This window comes from Oreochromis aureus, linkage group 10 (genome assembly GCF_013358895.1).
Source record: "Oreochromis aureus strain Israel breed Guangdong linkage group 10, ZZ_aureus, whole genome shotgun sequence".
NCBI classification, from domain to species: domain Eukaryota; kingdom Metazoa; phylum Chordata; class Actinopteri; order Cichliformes; family Cichlidae; genus Oreochromis; species Oreochromis aureus.
Window position 1 is genome coordinate 8,408,158 of NC_052951.1, and position 19,561 is coordinate 8,427,718.

The 19,561-nt window shown below is 39.6% G+C and overlaps 3 protein-coding genes across 8 annotated transcripts in view; 2 read left to right on the forward strand and 1 right to left on the reverse strand.

Annotated features, from left to right (window-relative positions):
• The first annotated feature begins 197 nt into the window (after positions 1-197).
• cenpv (centromere protein V) lies at positions 198-3,998 on the forward strand. Its single transcript, XM_031754747.2, has 6 exons — positions 198-274; positions 2,062-2,143; positions 2,249-2,341; positions 2,505-2,574; positions 3,335-3,449; positions 3,666-3,998. The coding sequence occupies exons 3-6, from the start codon at positions 2,250-2,252 to the stop codon at positions 3,797-3,799; spliced, it is 411 nt and encodes a 136-aa protein (XP_031610607.1). The 5' UTR covers positions 198-274; positions 2,062-2,143; position 2,249; the 3' UTR covers positions 3,800-3,998.
• An 80-nt stretch (positions 3,999-4,078) lies between these two features.
• On the reverse strand, positions 4,079-18,899 carry pigl (phosphatidylinositol glycan anchor biosynthesis, class L). Its single transcript, XM_031754751.2, has 7 exons — positions 18,296-18,899; positions 16,223-16,322; positions 9,697-9,787; positions 8,562-8,629; positions 7,695-7,726; positions 6,365-6,498; positions 4,079-4,561 (listed from the first exon to the last, which is right to left on the reverse strand). Exons 1-7 carry the CDS (start codon positions 18,552-18,554, stop codon positions 4,433-4,435), a joined length of 813 nt encoding a protein of 270 aa, XP_031610611.1. The 5' UTR covers positions 18,555-18,899; the 3' UTR covers positions 4,079-4,432.
• Positions 18,900-19,172: 273 nt separating this feature from the next.
• The window catches only part of ncor1 (nuclear receptor corepressor 1), a 64,415-nt gene continuing 64,026 nt past the window's right edge, over positions 19,173-19,561 (forward strand). For all 6 annotated transcript variants that reach the window (XM_031754737.2, XM_039618735.1, XM_031754740.2 and 3 more), the window contains exon 1: positions 19,173-19,325. The gene's annotated coding sequence lies outside the window, so the exon portion shown is untranslated. The remainder of the gene's footprint in view (positions 19,326-19,561) is intronic.

Below are 19,561 nucleotides of genomic sequence, written 5' to 3' on the forward strand. Positions count from 1 at the left end.
CCCTTCCAAAAGTCACTGCTTCAATATTTATAACTCCAATATTTATAACTTAGTTCTACAATAATGTAGAACGTAATTATTTCAAAGTCATTTCAAGACTATCGTGTTTGCAAGAATGTACTCATAAATCCTCCCCCGCGGAATAATATCTCTATGCACTACGGCTCTGGCTCCGGAATTTGCTCGAACCAGCACAGCAACGGGAATCTTCTCCGAGCTTCTGATTGGATGACACCGGTTGTTTGTTTGATCAGCGATTGGTTGCTGTGTTACAGTAAGTAACGTTTCATGACAAAGTTCTGGTTATGACTGTTTCTACAGTCATTGGTTATGACAAGAAGGTTAAAACAAGAAGCTTAAACGTGACCTAAATCGACAAACCATTATATATATTTTAGTCCATAGAAGTATAGACTACGTGTCACATTCAAGCGTCACCGTCATGGATATAGATTGAAAAATAAGAGTTCGCCATGTCAGAATGACTATTCGTATGACTAACACACCGAGACTGACATGTACACTCAGGAATTCTATTCATCTCTATTAGATCTTTCAACCTTTAACAGATGGCAACGCGCTTAGTAAACGTAATAGCAGCTGACGCGACAGCAGGATATTTTAAGGCGGAAGTTGTCCGACCTCATTTATTTTATTTAGCAAGCCATCCTTATTACACTACGCATCTAAAAAAAATGCATTAATGATAAATAGTCAGGACATCAGTACAAAATAGGCCACCAATGAGATACGATACTGATTATGGGCACACCGCGCATGCATAGATGCACAGTATATGCACACCTAACGTTGATGATAAGCAAGGTTTAGCAGACCTGATGTGCTGTTTTCTGTTGCCAACTTATAGGGATCCTTTACTGTGTAACTTAAAATTAAGTAGCGTATTCAAATGCTAGCTTGGTTTATTTGAATCTAGTTGTTATCAGTGAAAATATGGGCATGAAAGTTACTATAAAATAAAAGCATGACTGGTATGTTTCTCTTCAGTCTGATGATGCACATACACAGACAGGTCATTGTCAAGTCTCCACTGCAAAGATAAACCTGTATGAGGGGTAGAAATTCAACTACATTATCTACATTGCTGAACACAATGATAAATATTTAGTTTCCTCATAAAGTATGATAAACTTATTCAGGCCTCAGAGACATATTGTTATCTTTGTGGCTTGAGCTGAACAGTTCTAACAGCTTTAGTGTAATGCTTCTCTACTTTGTAAGTCCCTTAGATAATATGACATCTCTTCATTTTGTTTCCATGAGCAACATCAAGAAAACACGAGTTCATCTAGTTTCGGCATGTTGTCAACACCCAGTTGAGACTAGAAAATTCCAACAAGGTAACGTCAGATTGAACATTGTAGGGAATGACTGCAGGGTATTGAGTGATATATCTGTTTAGACATACTGAGCATCTAATTTTTATATTTGCTGGTTTCTAAAGTTTATTTCCAGGACTGTAACTACTGATCAGTGCCTACTTTTAGCGCCCACCACTATTAAAGGTAGCACTGTAAACTAAATCAGCTTAGACTCAGATGGGGCCTTGTGGGTTTCTATTTTTGGGAGTTTGGCTGTAATGCAGCTCTGAGAGCCCTGATTCAAATAAAATATGTATTTGGGTCACAGCATTCTGTTAGCCCACCCCTCTGGCACTGTGTCATATGAAACCCAATTCCTGGTGCACCACGCATTTGCTTTCCAACACAGAGCAGGGCATCTGGCTGATCTAGTTCTGCCTCTGAGGAATGTGTTTGTGCAAGCCTGCTGTACCTCGCCCTGCCCTTTGTTATGTGGACCGTCTCAAAGTGTTCCAGGAAAAGATTGCAAGCAGGAAGTAGGTCTGGTTAACATATAATCAACATGTTCACACCTTGGAAAAACAAGAAATCTGACTTTTATTTTAAATATAAAATGAGCACATGAGTAGCTGTGTTTGAAACAAAAGCTTAGCCTCTGTAGGTAAAAGGTTCTTTATCAATGCAAATGTGGTTCTTATCAGAGCTGCACTTTAATCAGGTTCATTGTTTTCCATGGCAGAATGACTGGAACTTTTGGTTGGGAGCTCCACGTCAGCAAGTTTCACAACTAACACGTGACACCCTTTCAACTTGAACTTTACGTAAGACTTGGATAGGGACATTCTAGCATTTTCCTTCATGTGGCTTAAAAAGGTGAATCCTTCCCAAATCTCATTGTAAATGTATTTATACTGATTCAATTACAGCATGGATCTGGTGAAACATACAGGTGGCTGCCACTGTGGGGCTGTGCGATTTGAAGTCTGGAATTCCCCAGACCTCCATGTTTTTCATTGCAAGTAAGAACAATTAAGAACAAGAATTAATTCAGTGATAAAAACTACGTGGTAATTCTGGAACATAGCCTAAACTTTCAAATATCTTATTCATGCCATGTTGAAGGCATTTCAAACACTGCTGCACATACACTTTAATCCATATGAACTGATATGTTTTCTCCAGTTGCAGCATTTGCACAAAGAAGCAAAATCATCATTTCATTGCGCCAAAAAATCGCTTCACGCTCATACAGGTAAGGAGCTCTGCTTGAAATGCATTGTTTTATTCAATATACAGTACTGTAAAAGTCTAGAGGCACCCTTATTTTTTATGTATTGCTTCCAAAGGAGCCAGACTCTTTTGTAATTTTTCAAAGTGGTCTTGACCATTAATTCTTCAGGATTTCTGAAGGTTGTCAGAAAGCTGGAATTAATTATTCGCGAAGCCACTTAACACCGTCCTATGAATCATTCAAGCATAAAATAAGATGACCTTTATTAGTCCCACAGGTGGGAAATTTGTTTGGTTGTTTGTTGTAAATAGCACCTAACTCAAGCTGTTAGCTAAAAACATGGAATATCTTGGCATGGTGTGCAGTGTGTCCTTAAAAAAATGAGGAAACTGTAAGGTGGAGGACAAAAGAATGACTGGCAGGCCTGTCTCCAGCAGATGAGCAGTATCTGGAAGTCATGTTCCTAAAAAAGAATCCCAGAGAACTTTTCCTGAAGACTATTTAAATAAATTACAGGAAAGTTCGTCTAGAAGAATTCAGCCTGTGTGGAAGAATAAAGGTGGCTATACCAAACACTGACTTTCAAAGTCATTCAAATCTACTTTTGCCTTATATACCGTGTTTCCATGTATGTTTGCACATATATTAAAATAAATTACTACACCTATTTCATATTTTCCTAGCAAAATAAACAAATTAGAGTTGACTCAAGACTTCCACAGTCCTGGATATTTAAAATGAAGATTGAATTTTAGCATACTTTGTTTTTTTCCATTCTTAGGGTTTGGAAAATCTGACCACGTACACATTTAACACTCATGTTGCAAAACACACCTTCTGTAAAACCTGTGGAGTTCAAAGTTTCTACACACCACGCTCCAACCCAGACGGATATGGTATGACCCTGACAACTCACCAACACACTTGATCCCATGTGTTGTAAACAGAATTCAACACCCTGCTAATGTTTACTCCACACCAAGCAACCCAGTTGTCTCTTTAATGTCATGTTTTTATGCTATTTGTAGCAAACAGAAACTGTATGTTCACAGTGGGATTTGAATGCGAATCAAATGACAAACTTCTGTTATTCATGTCTTCATCTCCATTAGGCATTGCTCCACATTGTCTGGATCCAGGTACTGTGCACAGTGTCACAGTGGAGAACTTTTGTGGGGAGAAGTGGGAAGAAAGTATGCAAGTTCACAAAACTATCAGAGACATGTCAAAACCAGAGGAAAACTAACACTACTGTCATATAAAAAAACTTTATTTTTCAATCAGCATGACATCAGAAACATTCAACAGTACTTTCATTGGTCTTTAACCTCCTAAGACCCGAACTCTTCCACGGCATGCATTTTTAATTTCTCTTTGATATTTGGGCATATTGGGGCTCGATGAATGTAAAAACGAAGAATTACCAGATTTTTTTTTTTTTTTACTTTATTTTTGTTTTTAAGAAAAATGAGAGCCACATATGAGGATATTCGTTTAAAATTTCGATAGAACAGTAGCAGTATAATGTCCTCGTAAGTGGATATCAGGCCCTTGTAGAGCAAAATTGAGTATTTTGGTCTAAATAACCCAAAATGTGATGTCCACATATGTGGACGGCAGGTCCTAGGAGGTTAAAGTAAAAGTAAAAGCTTAAATACTCCATATTTTTAATAGAGTGTTGTGACTGAGTCAATAAAAGTTTTTCTGTAACAAAAAAGGATGAGAAGTTTCTTGTATTATTAAATATTATTTAAAAAATAACAGTGTTTAAGAAAAATGCATATCACCTACTGCTATTAACAGAGTATCAAAGACATTTGTAAACAGCTTCTAAATTCCCTGTAGTGTAATAAATGTGGCAATCAGTGCATCAGAGCTTTTAATAGATCTTCAGGTTCTTTGGTCCCTGAGCAATGGTTTGGAATGTGTTTATGAACATGTAGCGTGAGAACGTGATGTAGAGGTAACGAAACCACAGCAGCTGAGTGCGATGGCAGAGCATGGCAGCCTGAAAAAAACACAAAGGTGTTTTTAAGGGAGATAACACAACTCTAAGGTTGACATGTTAAAATCTCAAATAACAAACAGCCAGTAGTGGTCCAAACAGCAACACAAGCACCAATGTACTTAGTGTCTTGGCAAGGTCATTTCCATCCTCTTTATCTCTTGCTTTTTCAGCACCTACACTAACACACAAAACTGGGTTCAGTCAGAAATGTCCATGTTTTTGTAAGAAAATCACTTTTTCGTTTAGATTTAGTTATTTTGAAATTGTTAAAGGTTAATACTCGTCAGTCAGTAAACCAGCACAATCTGACTTATAATGGTGCTCTATAATTAATTCTGTTTTTAAAATTAAATAGTTGAATGTACTTTATAATGCCCTTCCTTAGCTGTGTGATGAGGCCTCCAAATTCTCTTTTTATTCTGGTTAGTTTTTGCCTTTCTGTGAAAGGAGTCGTCCACAGGAGTTGTTTGTTGTGGGTTTGTGTGGGTGTGCATGCATGGAATTTTTTTATTTTTTATTTTCTTTTGTTTGAATTCTTCCCCACATAAAGGCGGCATTTGACGACCTCCTCTGTACCCCAAATGACAAGTTTTGACACCTCAGTACATATGAATAAAAATGTGGTTTGATGCCGGCTAGAACAGTTTCAGGGTTTTTCTAAGGTGAGCTGCACACACAGTGACAACCCTCGCTAACTTCTGATCTACACCCAGTCATTTTGGTCTAAAAGCAAGGCTAAAATATGATAGAACCACTCATTTCTAAAAGGAGCTTCAAGAGTTACACCTGGCAGGCTTTCAGGGGATAAAAAAATGACGATTATAATCCAACCAAAGCTGTTGTTTCTGTAATCAGCACAACAAAGAGTTTTACTAATGATCACTTTAACCTATAGCTTGCATTAGGAAACAATGTATTGTTGGAACATCGGTGTGCTGGCTGCTGAACAACAGTCTTTATTAGTAAATGTGCAATAATAATAGTGTGCAATACTCATACACTGATTCTTCATTTTATTACTAAGTTAAGTTACTGTGTTGTGTCGTGTTGTATGTAGTGCCGACATGGGACAGTTTTTCCAATTTCATTGTACTATTGTACTATGTATGACTGTGCAATGACAATAAAGAGTTATCTTATCTTATCTTAAATGGAGATATTTTATTGGAAAACATTATTTGTAATAATGATTCCATTAATCATTGTCCAGGATGCATCCTATTCAGATGTCTGAACCACCTTAACTGACTCCTTTCGATGTGGGGGAGTAGCGGTTCTACTATCAGCCCCTCCCAAATGACCACACTTCTCGCTCTACCTCTGAGAAAGTCCAGCCACCCTTTGGAGGATGTTCATCTCTGCAGCTCGTATCTGCAATCTCATTCTTTTGGTCACTACCCAGAGCTCGCGGTCGTAGATCAACCTATAAATCGACAGGTTTGCTTTTATGCTCACTTTCTCGTCACCACTACAGATGGGATGGGTACAGATGGGTACAGCGCGTGCAACACCGCAGACACGCCCAATCTGTCTGTCGATCTCCCGCTCCATTCTCCCCTCAGTCACATTTAACAGCAGTGTCATGTTATCTAATATAACATGAAAACATTTCCAACAGTTTCATGTTAGATAAAATGAAACTGTTGAAAATGATAACAGATAATTGACAAATGTGCTTTTCCTTCAAAAACAGGGACAGTTTGAGTGTTAGTGTAGACTGTACATGATCTTATTAGAGTGTGCACTTCTCAGAGTAGAGAACATAAAGTCCTGCCAACATACAGTCTCTACTTGGAGGCTTACTTTGGCTTGCTTGTAGGCCTTTGAGCCTATAATACAGCAGACACATGAGGGCAGAAACCAGCTGAGGGGAACATCCAAGAAGGAGATGTACTTCCTGAGAAGGCCAACGGTCACCAGGGAGAGCAAAGTGCAGTCTGGGAGAAAAGACAGAGCTGTTAATGTTTTTAAATGCTTACTTCAGAAGCATGCATTTAATGAGGCCATCATCCAGGTGCCACACCAGCACAACATCATCATTTGTGATACAGTTCATTTGAAGTGAGAATGCCTGGTACTGCTATGCTACACAAAAACACAAACTGTCAGTACTTCTTTCAGTTATTGTCTTGTGGCAGAAACACGTGAACCTCAGAGGTTTAGGAAAAGAGCAGGGAGCTTTGTTTTACAGCTGAGTGACGAGGATTAATGTCACTCTGAATTCTCATCTACTTCCCCTTTAGTGTAAGACCAGTCTAACAGCTGAGGTGTAAATTCCTACTAACAAAGAACCACAGTTAATGGCATGCTGCTGGTCAAGATCATCCACCGAGCTCATGTGGGCAAAGCGGATCGACGAGCTTCTACCATAGAAAGAAGTGTGTTTCTGTTTATGGTGTGGGTTCATGATTACCTGAATGTCTGTTTCTTATCACCTCTTTGCTCAAACATTTATGCTTTGGTATGACCTTTGGGTTGTAATGTTTATCAGATAAGCAAATAAGGTTGTGTAGCATGTCCCCCCACCTTACTGTCCTACTTTTCCTTCTACATTCTGTTAGATAGAATTCCCAGAATTTATCACCACGAGAACTTAGAAACCAAAAGTGAAAATCTAGTCATTTTGGAAATTTCTTTAAATTAAAAAAAAAAAAAAAATCCTCTTAAAGAGACACAAAAGACATTCTAACATCTGCAGTCAAAAAGTCTTCAGAAGTTTGATGGTACATTCTTATCACATTTAGCGTTTAGGTCCAATTCATTCTTCACGCTGCCACCAACAGACCAGCGCCTTTAGTGGAGATACAATGCTCATGCGGCTTTTAAGAACAGTAGAGGGCGCTGTACATTAAAAAACCAGCCAGTGTACTTTGCATGGTTCTCTGCAAAAACGCAGCTGGAGAGGTGGCGTTTCTCCTGTGAAAGAACGTTGCATTTTAATATAAAGTGCTACCTAAAGCTTTCACGGTGATGAACATATTCACAGCAAGCATACTGTACCGTTTTCACCAAAACAAGCAGGATAAAGTACCCCAAGAATTACTTTTACAGACGACTGTTCTGAGAGTGATCAGTGAATCTAACCCTCCTAAGCTTAGAAGCCTCTTAAAAGTTCTCCCAGTGTCAAACCTACCATTGGGTACTTCTCCAGTGGAAGCGAGATGCCTGTAAGAAAAATAAGTGAACATCAGTGCTGCACACAGAAAATGTCATGGAAGTGGCCACTCTGCGTGTGTGTGTGTGTGTGTGTGTGTCGAAGGATATATCAAATACTGGAGAGAGGTTTTTGGAAGTTTTCTTCCACTTTCATTTTTTTATGCAATGGTTATTAACACGTTGACAGAAAACGACAGCACACTGTCAAGATTTAGAGGCTGTGAAACTCGCACTCAGCCTCTCCCCCCTTTGTGTTCTAGTCAAATGGGAATTTCCAGATTCGATCTGGAGAGCACAAAACTCAAGGCCCACAGATGAACAGAGAACCTTATGAGAGAAAAGAGCACGGCTCACTGCGCAGACAGGTAAGTGTGGTACGGGGACTGCGATGTTCTCTTCAGTGTGCAAAACACTTTCTTTTCTTTTTTTTTGTTTCAAATCAACAGTCTGATGCAACTTCTTGCTTGGCCGGCCGCTCAAAACCAAAGCTGCCCTCCCACCTCACCACTTCAGGGACAGGATTTACTGTTGCTCGCTGGGAGCAGAGCCGAGTGCCTCTGAGGACTCTGTTTGGATGACCTCTCAGCTATGTAACAGACCAATTCTGGAAAAACATGGTGTGTGTGTGTGTGTACTGGTGGGGAAACATTTGGAACGATGGATGTTGATGTGGGTCCAAATGTTCAGCATTTTCCTGGATTGTGTTTAATGATAGCAGGGTGAGTTGCTTTCTGTGTTTAAGTCACAGAGTATCCCCTCAAAATGGCATCTTTAAGTTAAGGAACTGAAAAAATAAAATAAAAAGGTTTTCTTAATGGCAAAAATCTTAAAGTCTTTCCTGTACCTGACAGCGTTATAGATAGCTATGTGATTGGCATGGCTGCTCACGCCGCTTCCATCAAAGGTCAGCACCTGAAACAACAAAATATGTCACTGTGTGGGTGAAAAGCCAGAGTCTGGGTATCTAGAAGCTGAGGCAAAGGCAGAGAGAAAGATTTTCTTAGGTTTCTGTGTGTGACTGTGGAGGCTTTTTGGCAGCTGACAACTGATATTTAAAAGCCTTTTTTGTGCATGCATGCTTGCACACCAGAGGAAACAGGTGAAAAAAAAAATCAGGTCAAAGGGAAGAGAACAAAACTCAACTAAAAGACTTGAAGTGCTTGCTCTGCTCAGGCGATATTCTACCATGACTTTGCAAACAAGCACAAGTTTAAGCAGCCAAACCCAATATGTTATAAATAACGCGTGATCTTTGCATCTATAAGTGCAAAAACACTTTAACCAAACAAACAACATTATTTAGTTGGAAAAAAGGAAACGGAAGTCTGTTTCCTCGGTGCTTTCCCCTTCTTATATTCATTAGAGAAAATGTTTTCTGTGCAACTGAAGGACTCTTTAAGTTACTTTTTCACTAAAGGTGCTTTTCGCTGTGGCGCGTGACAGGATGGGAGGAGACTGCCTGTTTGTTTGTTATCTTTGATAGCCAAAAAAGATCAGTAGCTAAAGCAGAATAACTCAGTCGTGCTTCTCCATTTTCTACCATGAAGACCCTCACCCGCCGCCATTAATGCTGCTGTACTTTCTGTGACTATTTTTGTCGTTGCTGAGAAAGAAATTGTCCGATTCTCAATTTACATAATTCCCATTAACTAATAGTGCGGAACTGCATTGGGTATGATAAGAATCTCTGCGTACACACAGAGCACAGGCCATTTCCCCCTGGCTTCAAGAAGCCTCAAAATGCAGTCTAGTTAGGACTGAAAAGGATGGCAGCTGACAAGGTTATTATGCAGACCACCGTGAAACTGGGATAATCAACAAGGAAGCTATGGTGCCAAAACACATTGTACAAAGAAAACAATACAGTACGTGTATTTCTAACACATAATGGCGGGGAAATTGTGTGGTGACACCGTACAGGAAATTACACAAAAGCCACTTCTTTGAAAGGCACAAACCAAACACAGAGCGAGGCGTACCATGTTGATGGAGTGAGCTCTTATGTGCTTCAGGATTTCAGAGGAGACCAATGAGACGCTCCATTCTGCTTTGGGATCATCTGGAAGTTTTCTGTAGGGAAAAAAAAAAAAGAAAAAAAAAAAAGGAAGAAAGGGACTGCGGTTATATATCCAGTTAATATTAAAACAGAGTTATACTTTGTAACCAGTTTGAACATTTAACACAGCTTTTATTTAAAAAAAAAAGGGGCTGTTGTAGAATGCAAACATGTGGGAGCGCTGGGAAATACAGAGGTTATGGGTCTGAAGGCCCTTAGTATTGTGTATATCTGAAACGCCTGGAGGCCCTCGTTTCCACAGAGTCCACATCAAACATCACACTTGGCCTGCTGACTCTCTTGGCCCACTAACATGCACACTCCCTTTAGGCTATAAAACGGAAGCACTGCTTTCTATGGTTGTTTAATGTCCTATACTTGAGAGACAGAGAAAAAAAAGAAACACAATATAAACACACTCACTTGCCACTGCATTAGGTACACCTGCTCATTAACATAAATATCTCATCAACTGATCCCTCAGTGTATTTAGGCTTGTAGACACGGTCAAGATGACCTGCAGAAATTCAAACTGAGCATCAGAATGAGGAAGAAATGTGATTTTAGTTACTTTGAACGTGGCGTGGTTGTTGGTGCCAGATGGTCATAAACGGCTTACTGTCCTGCATGAGTATCTCTACAGTTTACAAAGAATAATCAGAGAAAATATCCAGTGAGCAGTTGTCCACTGGGTGAAATTTCTTGTTGATGTCAGAGGAGAATGGCTAGAAGACTGTTTGAAGCTGCTAGGAAGGCAACAGTAACTCAAATAAGCACTCATAATAACCACAGTATGCAGAAGAGCATCTCTGAATGCGGTGCATGTTCAATCTTGAAGCAGATGGGCTACAGCAGCAGAAGACCACAATAAGCGCCACCATCCCATGAGCATCGTTTAAATGTCAAAGGCCACCTGAATTTGTTGCTGACCACGTCCATCCCTTTCTGACCACAGTATATTTGTGTTCTGTTGGCTGCTTCCAGCAGGATAACTCATCATGTCACAAAGCTTATATCATGAACTTGACAATGAGTTTACTGCACTCAAATGGCCTCCACAGTCACAAGATCCCAGTCAAACCTTCGAGATGTGGTGGAACAGTAGATTTGCATCCTGGATGTACAGCCGACAAATCTGCAGCACTTGTGTGATGCTGTCATTTTGATATGGACCAGAATATCTGACAAATGTTTCTAGCACAATGTTAAAATTGTGGCATGTCCGTGTACAAAGGCAAAGAAGAAATAAAAATATTTAGAACAGTAGTTTATAGATTGATGTTGTTTTTTCTTTCAAGGGAAACATATAGATAGGGAGATACATCAATGCCATGACATGCTGTTGTGAGACTGCATGGGTGGGGTTGGGTTGGAGGGCTGACTGTGTCATCAGAAGGAGAGGCGTAGGGTCAGGGGTTCACAGATAGTTTAAAACTGTCTGTCATCGAGTGAATGCCCCACTCTGGCACTTGGATACCAGTGACCTACATTTAATAACAGCTGTGTGTATGGACCTGCTTTTGGGCTAAAAGAGAGTAAAACCAGAGTGAGATATTCATGATGCATTATTCTCACTGCTGCATTTAATCGTTTATTACTCAAAACATTTCAACATCAAAACATTGAATGACTCTCGATAACTGTAGCTGTGCGAAAGCCGTGAGAGGAAGGAGGAGCGAAGTAAAAAAAAAAAAAGAACAAAAAAAGATAAAAGACACCTGACCTTTCTCAAGCAGGATGCAGGCTGAGTGTCACCTTTGCCATGGCAACAGTGCAAAATGTCCTAAAGTAACCTCCCCAGCTCCCTTTTGTAGCTTTGCATGTGGATGTCTAATTGCTTGCAGGCATCTGTATGCAGTTGTTGAACTTTGGCCCACTAAAGGGATTCTGTGTGTGTGTGTGTGTGTGTGTGTGTGTGTGTGTGTGTGTGTGTGTGTCAGAGAGGGCTTGTTTAGTCTGGTCACATGGACCACAGGTCTACGCAACTGCCAGACTTCTGTCCACACAGTCAGATTATATGTCCTGCTGGGAATGGCTGAGATGCCACTACGCGCCAATTGTACGCCCCTAATATCCCCATGTAATAAGGCAGTTACAACTATAGTAACAACACTAACTTACACGTGATGTTTCATGATAATTTACAGACATGTGCGGCTGCAGGTATGGCCAATATTCACCCATATTTAACTACTTATAAGGCAGAAAAAGAACCATGATAGAATAGATGTGTGCTATTCACCATGGAAATTATTATCTTACTGTTGTTTTGGAAGTAATTTGTGCAGAAAAAGAGGGATTTAATGTGACAAAATTCAAAATTTGTTGTTGGCTGCAAGGTTCGGTGAATGGAAAACTAACAGTGTGACTACACAGAGGCCGGTCTGTGCTGCTGACAAATGAATCTTGAGTAAAAGTATAGCCAGAGGTCAGTGGCAGGGCTGGAACATCTCATCACGGTTTACTTGGCCCTGCCATGAGCTTATAAATCAGCCAGGACTATTTTTAACCACTGATCAATGTATATTTAATGCTTGTGTGTGGATATGGTGTCTCTGCTGTGAGTACCACTTTCCTTTTCTGAAACTTGTGAGAAGCTCTGTGTTTACATGACTACAGAGAACTACACTAATCCAATTGACAACAGATGCTATTAGTTGATTGTTTACTTCTGCGAGAAGCTTTCAGAGTACACGTGAAATATGTTAACAGGGAAGTACAATTATTGAAGTCACAAAGAAATGAGGTGAGCCAGACAGAGTGAGACTTCACTTTAGTCTGATGGATAATGTAATGAAGAAGCAGAATGGCTGGATTTGTGCAGCGAGCAGCTATAATCAAGTTCCAGCGAGCAGACAGAGGTCATGCCGGAGCAAGTGGAGAGGCAGCAGAGCGTGCTCAGATTGAGCTTGATCACAAAGGCCCCAACATGCACCGGGGCCCCTAGATACTGTCAACACAGCTGTCCTATTCAGTGTGCACTAAAGGGAAAATCATAATGTAAAGAAGAAGGCGCATATTATTCCTGTGATCTTGGAGAACACTGATACAGTTGTGAGTGAGTACCACCGAAATCTGACATATAAAAAAAACACAATCCTACGGCCTTCTTAAAAAACAGAAAATCCAACAGGGCCCACCCAATCTTAACTCTTCACTCTAATCAAAGTACAAGAGAGAGTGATGTATTTTCTTAAAAAATGTAATTCAAAAAACATAAACAACAGAGGCCGTAGGTTAAAAATTGCTAAAGCTACCTAGTCACATGCAAAGTGTTAAGGCCATTGTGTGACTCACCTGCCACTGGGGCACAAACTTCAATAGAAGAGCAGTAAATTTAGGTCAGAGTAATGAGTAATATCACAAAATCACTACCTCCTATTACCAGTTATAATGTAAGTAAATACATTTATATAAATATAACTACAGGCCACCTGCAGTACCGTTGTGGCCCACCAGGAGGCCCCACTCCAACTTTTGAGAATCACTGATGTGGACGTAAAGCCACACTAGAAGTGCCAGAAATTGCAGTTCTTTCTATTTGACACTTGAGGCTTCAAAAGCGAATCATTCCAATAAATATGGAAATAACCATATATAACCATAACCATACTGAAATAACCAACTTCAGAGATGAAACTGATATGTTTACAAGCTGATCTAAAAATGATATTGGTTGTCATTGCCAAGTTTCCCATTTGTAACAACTGATGACTTCCTATAAGCAAGCACTTGGTGACAGTGAGAAGGAAAAACTCCTTTTTAACAGGAAGAAACCTCGGGAACAACCAGGCTCAGAGGAGGGGCAGCCATCTGCTGTGACCAGTGGGGGTTATTATGTGCAATCAGCACGTTATTTGTGTTAGTTAGCTAGTGGTTGCATTACAAAAGGAGCCACATCGAACAAAAACCAACAAAAACGCTGTGGCTCTAAACATCAGCTATTTTCCCCAATGACTAAAGCATATGGGATCAATGTTTCACAGCTGGAGGGACCAAAAACAGAAGAATTGTAATATTTCTTCATATCCTTTGGATCTTTCCCAATCCTCTCTAATATAACACAGCAACTTTGTGAAAAAGGCTCAAAAATTACTGAGAGGCTGAACCCAAGTATGCATAATTTTTCTGACACATTGATGTACAAAATAATTCACTTATTAAAACCTGCACAAAATAATCAACCAATTAAATAAAACATTCTGCTCACTTCCCCCCTTACTTCCTTGTTTGGAGGGGATCAGGTGCTTAATATCAGCTATCAGTATCACTCCCTATACCCATCTGACAAACCACAAAATGATCGCCAAACATACAATTTTATTTTAGTGAGATATACAATGACATATTTGTGTTCACATGAGTATCCAATATTTATGAATATTAGAAACACACCTCAGTATAAAAAATAGACACCCCCCGCCCCCGCAGTTATAAAATTAGGCAAACGTGAACATTATAGGTTTAATGCGGCTAACAGATGTGCACAAATAGACGCACACTGATCCTCCTATTCAAATCGTAGAAAAAAGCCTCTAAATCTGATGGCTACATAGCCCTATCTTTGCTGAGATTATGCCTAAAAGATAGCACTGTCTGTGTAATTGAGCACTATTTGACTATTGTGTGTTAGATTTCAAGCTTTGAACTTGAACGGAGGGGCTTAAGAGCAAAAAGCCAAAGACTGGCTAGCTGTGTACAGACACGCCAAGGAAAAAACATTTTGGAATGACCTACATTAGCAGTGCTTAGAGCGTGGCCAAAATGTATCCCACAGTCCTTGGCAGTTGGCTTCAGCAGACATGGACAAGAGGAGGAGGGGTGGGATAGATCGAGAGAGCACGAGAGAGGCAGACTGTCAGAGAGTGGAACTCGGGCTCTTAAAGTGCTGATTAGGTGTATGTTTTGGGCAAACAACAGAATACACAGAAAGGGAAAATGGGCTACACTCCAGTTCAGCAGAAGTGCAGAGAGCCCTAAGATCAAAGTTCAGCTATATTCTGTGTGCACAAGATGATAGAATGGGAAGTGTGTGCATGTGTGACACACACACACACACACACACACACACACACACACACACACACACACACACACACACACACACACACACACACACACACACACACACACAAGCAATGCTCTCCAGGGCAGACAATCTGGGCAGTCTGCCAGCTTATTACTGAGTTCCAGGTTAGTGCCAGAGTTCATACAGCTCTCCTGGTGAGCCAACATGGAGACACTCACATGTAGGCAGCCCTGATGTTCTTAGAAACTCAAAACATTTTCAAGAAAAGCTGCACAGTTGATCCACAGGAGAGGGGAAAACAATACCCTTTACCATTACCTTTTCTGTGTAACTTCACCTCACCAGCAGGCAGAGACAGACGACTTTCATTTGGTGACTAAAATCCTTATGATGCAAAGCTTTTGCTTCTATTGTGCTTTTAGCTGTAGCATAACCTGTTCTGTGTTTCTGCAACAAAACTGGAATGCATGGGCATCTTTCTGCAAGAAAATTGTTGTGCCACCAAAGAGTGACACAGTTCTTTTTAACCCCTGCCTCCCCGAGACACACGTTTTTATAGGTTTTCCAGTGGAACTAGCATTACTAAAAGGATTACCTCTTACACATCACTGAACCTTAAATGGACGTAAATATCAAGTTTTGAACACAATACTGAAGAATAAAGGGCTTTATTTAGGTCACGTCCCATTTTATATAATTAAATTCTGTACTCAGGAGAAAAATATCATCATGCAACTAACATGATAAAACTTCCAACAAATACTTTCAGCTCAGGTACAGACATCCCAGAGTGCCTAGTTATTTTTTCCCAGGGATCGCTAACTAATCCTTTGTGACTGCTTAAACAGTCTGATTGATTGCTCAGGGTGTACAAACAGGCAAATGTTCTTCTAAAGACTTTCAAAAGTAACAAAAAAGATACTTTAATGATAATTTGTTCTATAAATACTTGACTTTTTCAAAGATGCATATTTAAATAGATCTGTATATACAAGCTGTAAACGGATAAAAGGATCAATAGACTGATTCCATGACGGAATTTTTAAGGTCTTTAAAGAGCTTTTTTTCCCGCAGGGCTGACCCATCGCTGCCTCCAGGGCCTACTCATATATTAACCCTGTGACACAAAGGTAATATATCAGGTCAGGCTACATCAGAGCTGTCACAGTGAGAATGGGAGGGTTGTGATTTGTGGTCAACTCTCTTATTTGTTCTTATAGACACTGGTTGGCAGGGAGGGGGGTGATGAGCTCCAGCAGGAACACATGCTGAGACCTGACTCCTTAACTGAAGGCAGCATACATCAATGGACAACGCACACATCTGTATATTTAGTGGCACAAACTCCCTGATTGTGAAAAGCAAAAAACGGAATGACTGTTATTTTTATGTTGCATGCTTGGGGTAGATGGCTTCTTACTTGTGGTTTACTATGATGATTCTGGAGGCTGGTATCCCCAACACGGCACAGCTGTTCAGAAGTTCTTGTTTACGCTGAGCTCCTTGATTGTAGTAGTTTCCTGCGTAACATGTAGAGGTCACAATAGATGTTAGATATGGTATTCCTCTCAGTAGATTATGTATAATTAGCAGTTTTTATAGTTTTAAATATGGGGGTGGTGTACAGATGGCCTCTGGAACAGGACTGGGGTTTCCCAAAGGGAACTCTGAACAACAGCCATGTTTCCTGTTCTTGTACCACTTATTGGGAAGCTTTGATTGCACTTCTGGTACCTGACAACTTGTTTTTAACTTAAGCAGTGCTTGTCACAAAGGATGCAGGCTTAAGGTAGGTACTAAAATCATTAAAAATTCAAAAACAAAGCAGGAAGAAAACAAAAAGAGGGATGAGCCACACAGACAACAGGAAGGTGCGCAAAGACATACAGAAAATGAACAACAGTTCACAACATTAAGGGTAACGTCTAAAAATCCATGAAAAAAAGACTATGAAGGTACATCGATGTTCTCTTTCAGTTGTTCTTATACTTTTTTAATAATATTTCAAACCAAATTGCAAAAAGGTTGGGAATGCTGTCTGAAATGTGAATGAAAACAGAATGCAATGATTTGCAAATCTCCTAAACCCAGATTTTCCTCACTATAAAACACAGGTAATATATTATATGTTTAAATAGAGGGATTTTACTATTTAATGAAAAATATCAGCTCATTTTGAATTCGATGGCAACAACATGTCAGAAAAACGTTGGAAGGGGGCAACAAAGGGGTAAAAATGTAAGTAGTTCTAAAAAAACTAATGGAGAAACAAACTGCAATTAATTAGGTTAACTGGCAAGAAGGAATGAACGTGGTTGGGTATAATAAAAAATATTAAAGAGGGAGTTTCTCTGAAGTAAAGATGAGCAGAGCTTCCATTGTCTGCAAAACTATGTTTTCAAATTGTGAAACAATTTCAGAATAATGTTGGTCATCATAAAATTATGAACACTTCAAATATGTCATCATCTACAGTACATAATATCATTAAAGATTCAGAGAATCTGGAGAAATCTCTGTGAGCAAAAGCCAGCACAGGATGCTTGACCCTGAGACAGCATTGCTTTAAAAACAGGCACGATTTTGTTATGAAATCACTGCATTTGATCAGTAACACTTCCCGAAACAGTTCTCTGTGAACACAGCTCACTGTGCCATCACCAAATGCAGGTTAAAGCTCTAACATACAAACAAGAAGCCATATCTGAATGTTGTCCAGAAACGCAGCTGTCTTCTCTGGACCAAAGCTGATTTAAAATGGACTAAGGAAACTTGGAAAGTTACTGTGATTACTGCTTGTTGTTAAAAGAAAAAGAGGGGATGGTGCACAGTGATAAACATTGCCCTGTCCCATTTTTATTGAGAAATCTTACTGCCCTCATATTCAAAGTGATCTTTTTTTAAAGTGCATATTTTCTCAGCTTAAACATCTGATATGTTTTCTATGTTCTATTATGCGTAAAATATGGTTTTGAGCTTAGCAAATCATTGAATTGTGTTTTAGCTTACATTTTACACAGCATTTTAACTTTTTAGGGAAGTGGTGTTGTACTCCTGGAAGATGCATGAGCAGTTGGTACTCTTGTAGTGGAATAACTGCTGGAAAATTAAGGAGCTCCTGAATGTCTGCAGAGCATTGCATGCACTCAAACGGGATGGATAAACCATTAAATGTGCTTAAAGTTACGGTTTGTTCACTCATTTCTCCTTTGCCTGGATCTGCTCTGTGTGCATACATTTATGTTGGATTTGGGGGGTGGTGGCAAGTAAGAACAACAGGGAGCAGAGGAGAAAAACTAGTGTGACTCTAACTGACAGTAAAACAAACAAACAAACAAACAAAAAAGTGGCTACAAGTCTTTAATTGGTCTATATATAAATATACGGTTCTATCCGATTAGCAGGTAGGACCATTTTTCATTTTAATTTTCTGTACCTTTATATTGTTTTTTTTTTTCTTGAGTATGCAAATATGAGTGTGTTGTCACCGTACCTTCAGACAAACAGAGCAAATGAACGGTGGCATTTAATTCAACGAGTCGTATGATCGTTGGCGCGAAGAACATACACTCGTCATCCGGATGCGCAGTTACGACCAGAGCCCTGATATTCTCGCCGTTTGTTTCTCTGCTTGGTGGAGCGTTCAATGCACGCTTCAACGACTTCACCAAAGTCCGCCGATGTCGAAAAAAAATGCATTTTATCAAAGCCAAATAGGACAAAATTATGATGAGAGCCATGTACAAAGTCATTATTTTGACCGTTACCGCATAAAATCCGTGTAAAGACAAAAGCCCGAAGTGTAACTGGTTCCATGTGTAAAAAAACAAAACAAAAACCTAAAAAAACACCCCCGTGCAGTCTTTTAACTGTTCCTAAAGTTAGTCGTTTATTAATTAACTCAACAACTGGAAGTATAACTCAATTCAACAAGCATGGGTTCACATGTTTATTCCCACGATTGCCTTATTTTTTGTACTAATTGCAGTCTCGGTGACTTTTATTTTCGTTTCACTTTAATGAGAGCGCGAAACAGAATAATTTTCTGGCTTGTCTGAATAAATATAAGAAGGAAAACGTTTATATCGTTGTATAAATTGAGAGAAATGATCGTTTCTGAAAAGTGAAATAAAGAAAAAAACACTGAGAACATTACCGTGTTTGAGGGGAAGATTTAGTTGTCACACCATTACATTGTCCTTGCAGATATATAACAATCCAAAATAATATTTTAAAGTTCTTCGCAAAAAATGGCCTTTGGCGGCCACTTGCTCTGTTTTCTGCAGAGTCTAGTTTTATTCGTATAAACATATATTTAAAGGACTAGATATACCCTGGGGATTAATTAATAATAAGGGGAATCTTTTTTTACTCTGCCAGGACATCGACCGACAAATGCGGCGCAGCCTTCAGACTGCACAGTCGTCCACAGCCCATAACCCGCGGATTTACAATCAACTATTGCCACATATTTCTGCACAGGGAAACCTTTCTCTGCCATCGATATATTTTCTTATAATGAGGTAAGTAAAAATAGTTATCATGCAGCACATCAACATGCCTAATTAGCACGCTATTTAAGCGCCCCGGTCTACGCTGAAAATCTGCCTTGCAAGATGGCGACGTGGTTGAGATTTCAAAGGTGAAATACGGCTAACTTAGCAAGCTAGCGACAACAACAGCAACATCTTAAACGCCACTACACTAAGCTAAAGCGTTAAAGTACCTCATATTTTAAAATTGACCTTTATTGTCGTGC

Bases quoted from the DNA above. Each gene is read 5' to 3' on its own strand.
- pigl (XM_031754751.2), bottom strand. From the start codon at position 18,554: ATGACTTTGTACATGGCTCTCATCATAATTTTGTCCTATTTGGCTTTG. The intron at 16,323-18,295 runs GTACGGTGACAA...CATGTTACGCAG, and splicing joins TTTGCTCTGTTTGTCTGAAG to GAAACTACTACAATCAAGGA. The intron at 6,499-7,694 runs GTAGGTTTGACA...CTTTTCTCCCAG, and splicing joins CACTGGAGAAGTACCCAATG to ACTGCACTTTGCTCTCCCTG.
- cenpv (XM_031754747.2), top strand. From the start codon at position 2,250: ATGGATCTGGTGAAACATACAGGTGGCTGCCACTGTGGGGCTGTGCGA. The intron at 2,575-3,334 runs GTAAGGAGCTCT...TTCCATTCTTAG, and splicing joins ATCGCTTCACGCTCATACAG to GGTTTGGAAAATCTGACCAC. The intron at 3,450-3,665 runs GTATGACCCTGA...CATCTCCATTAG, and splicing joins CTCCAACCCAGACGGATATG to GCATTGCTCCACATTGTCTG.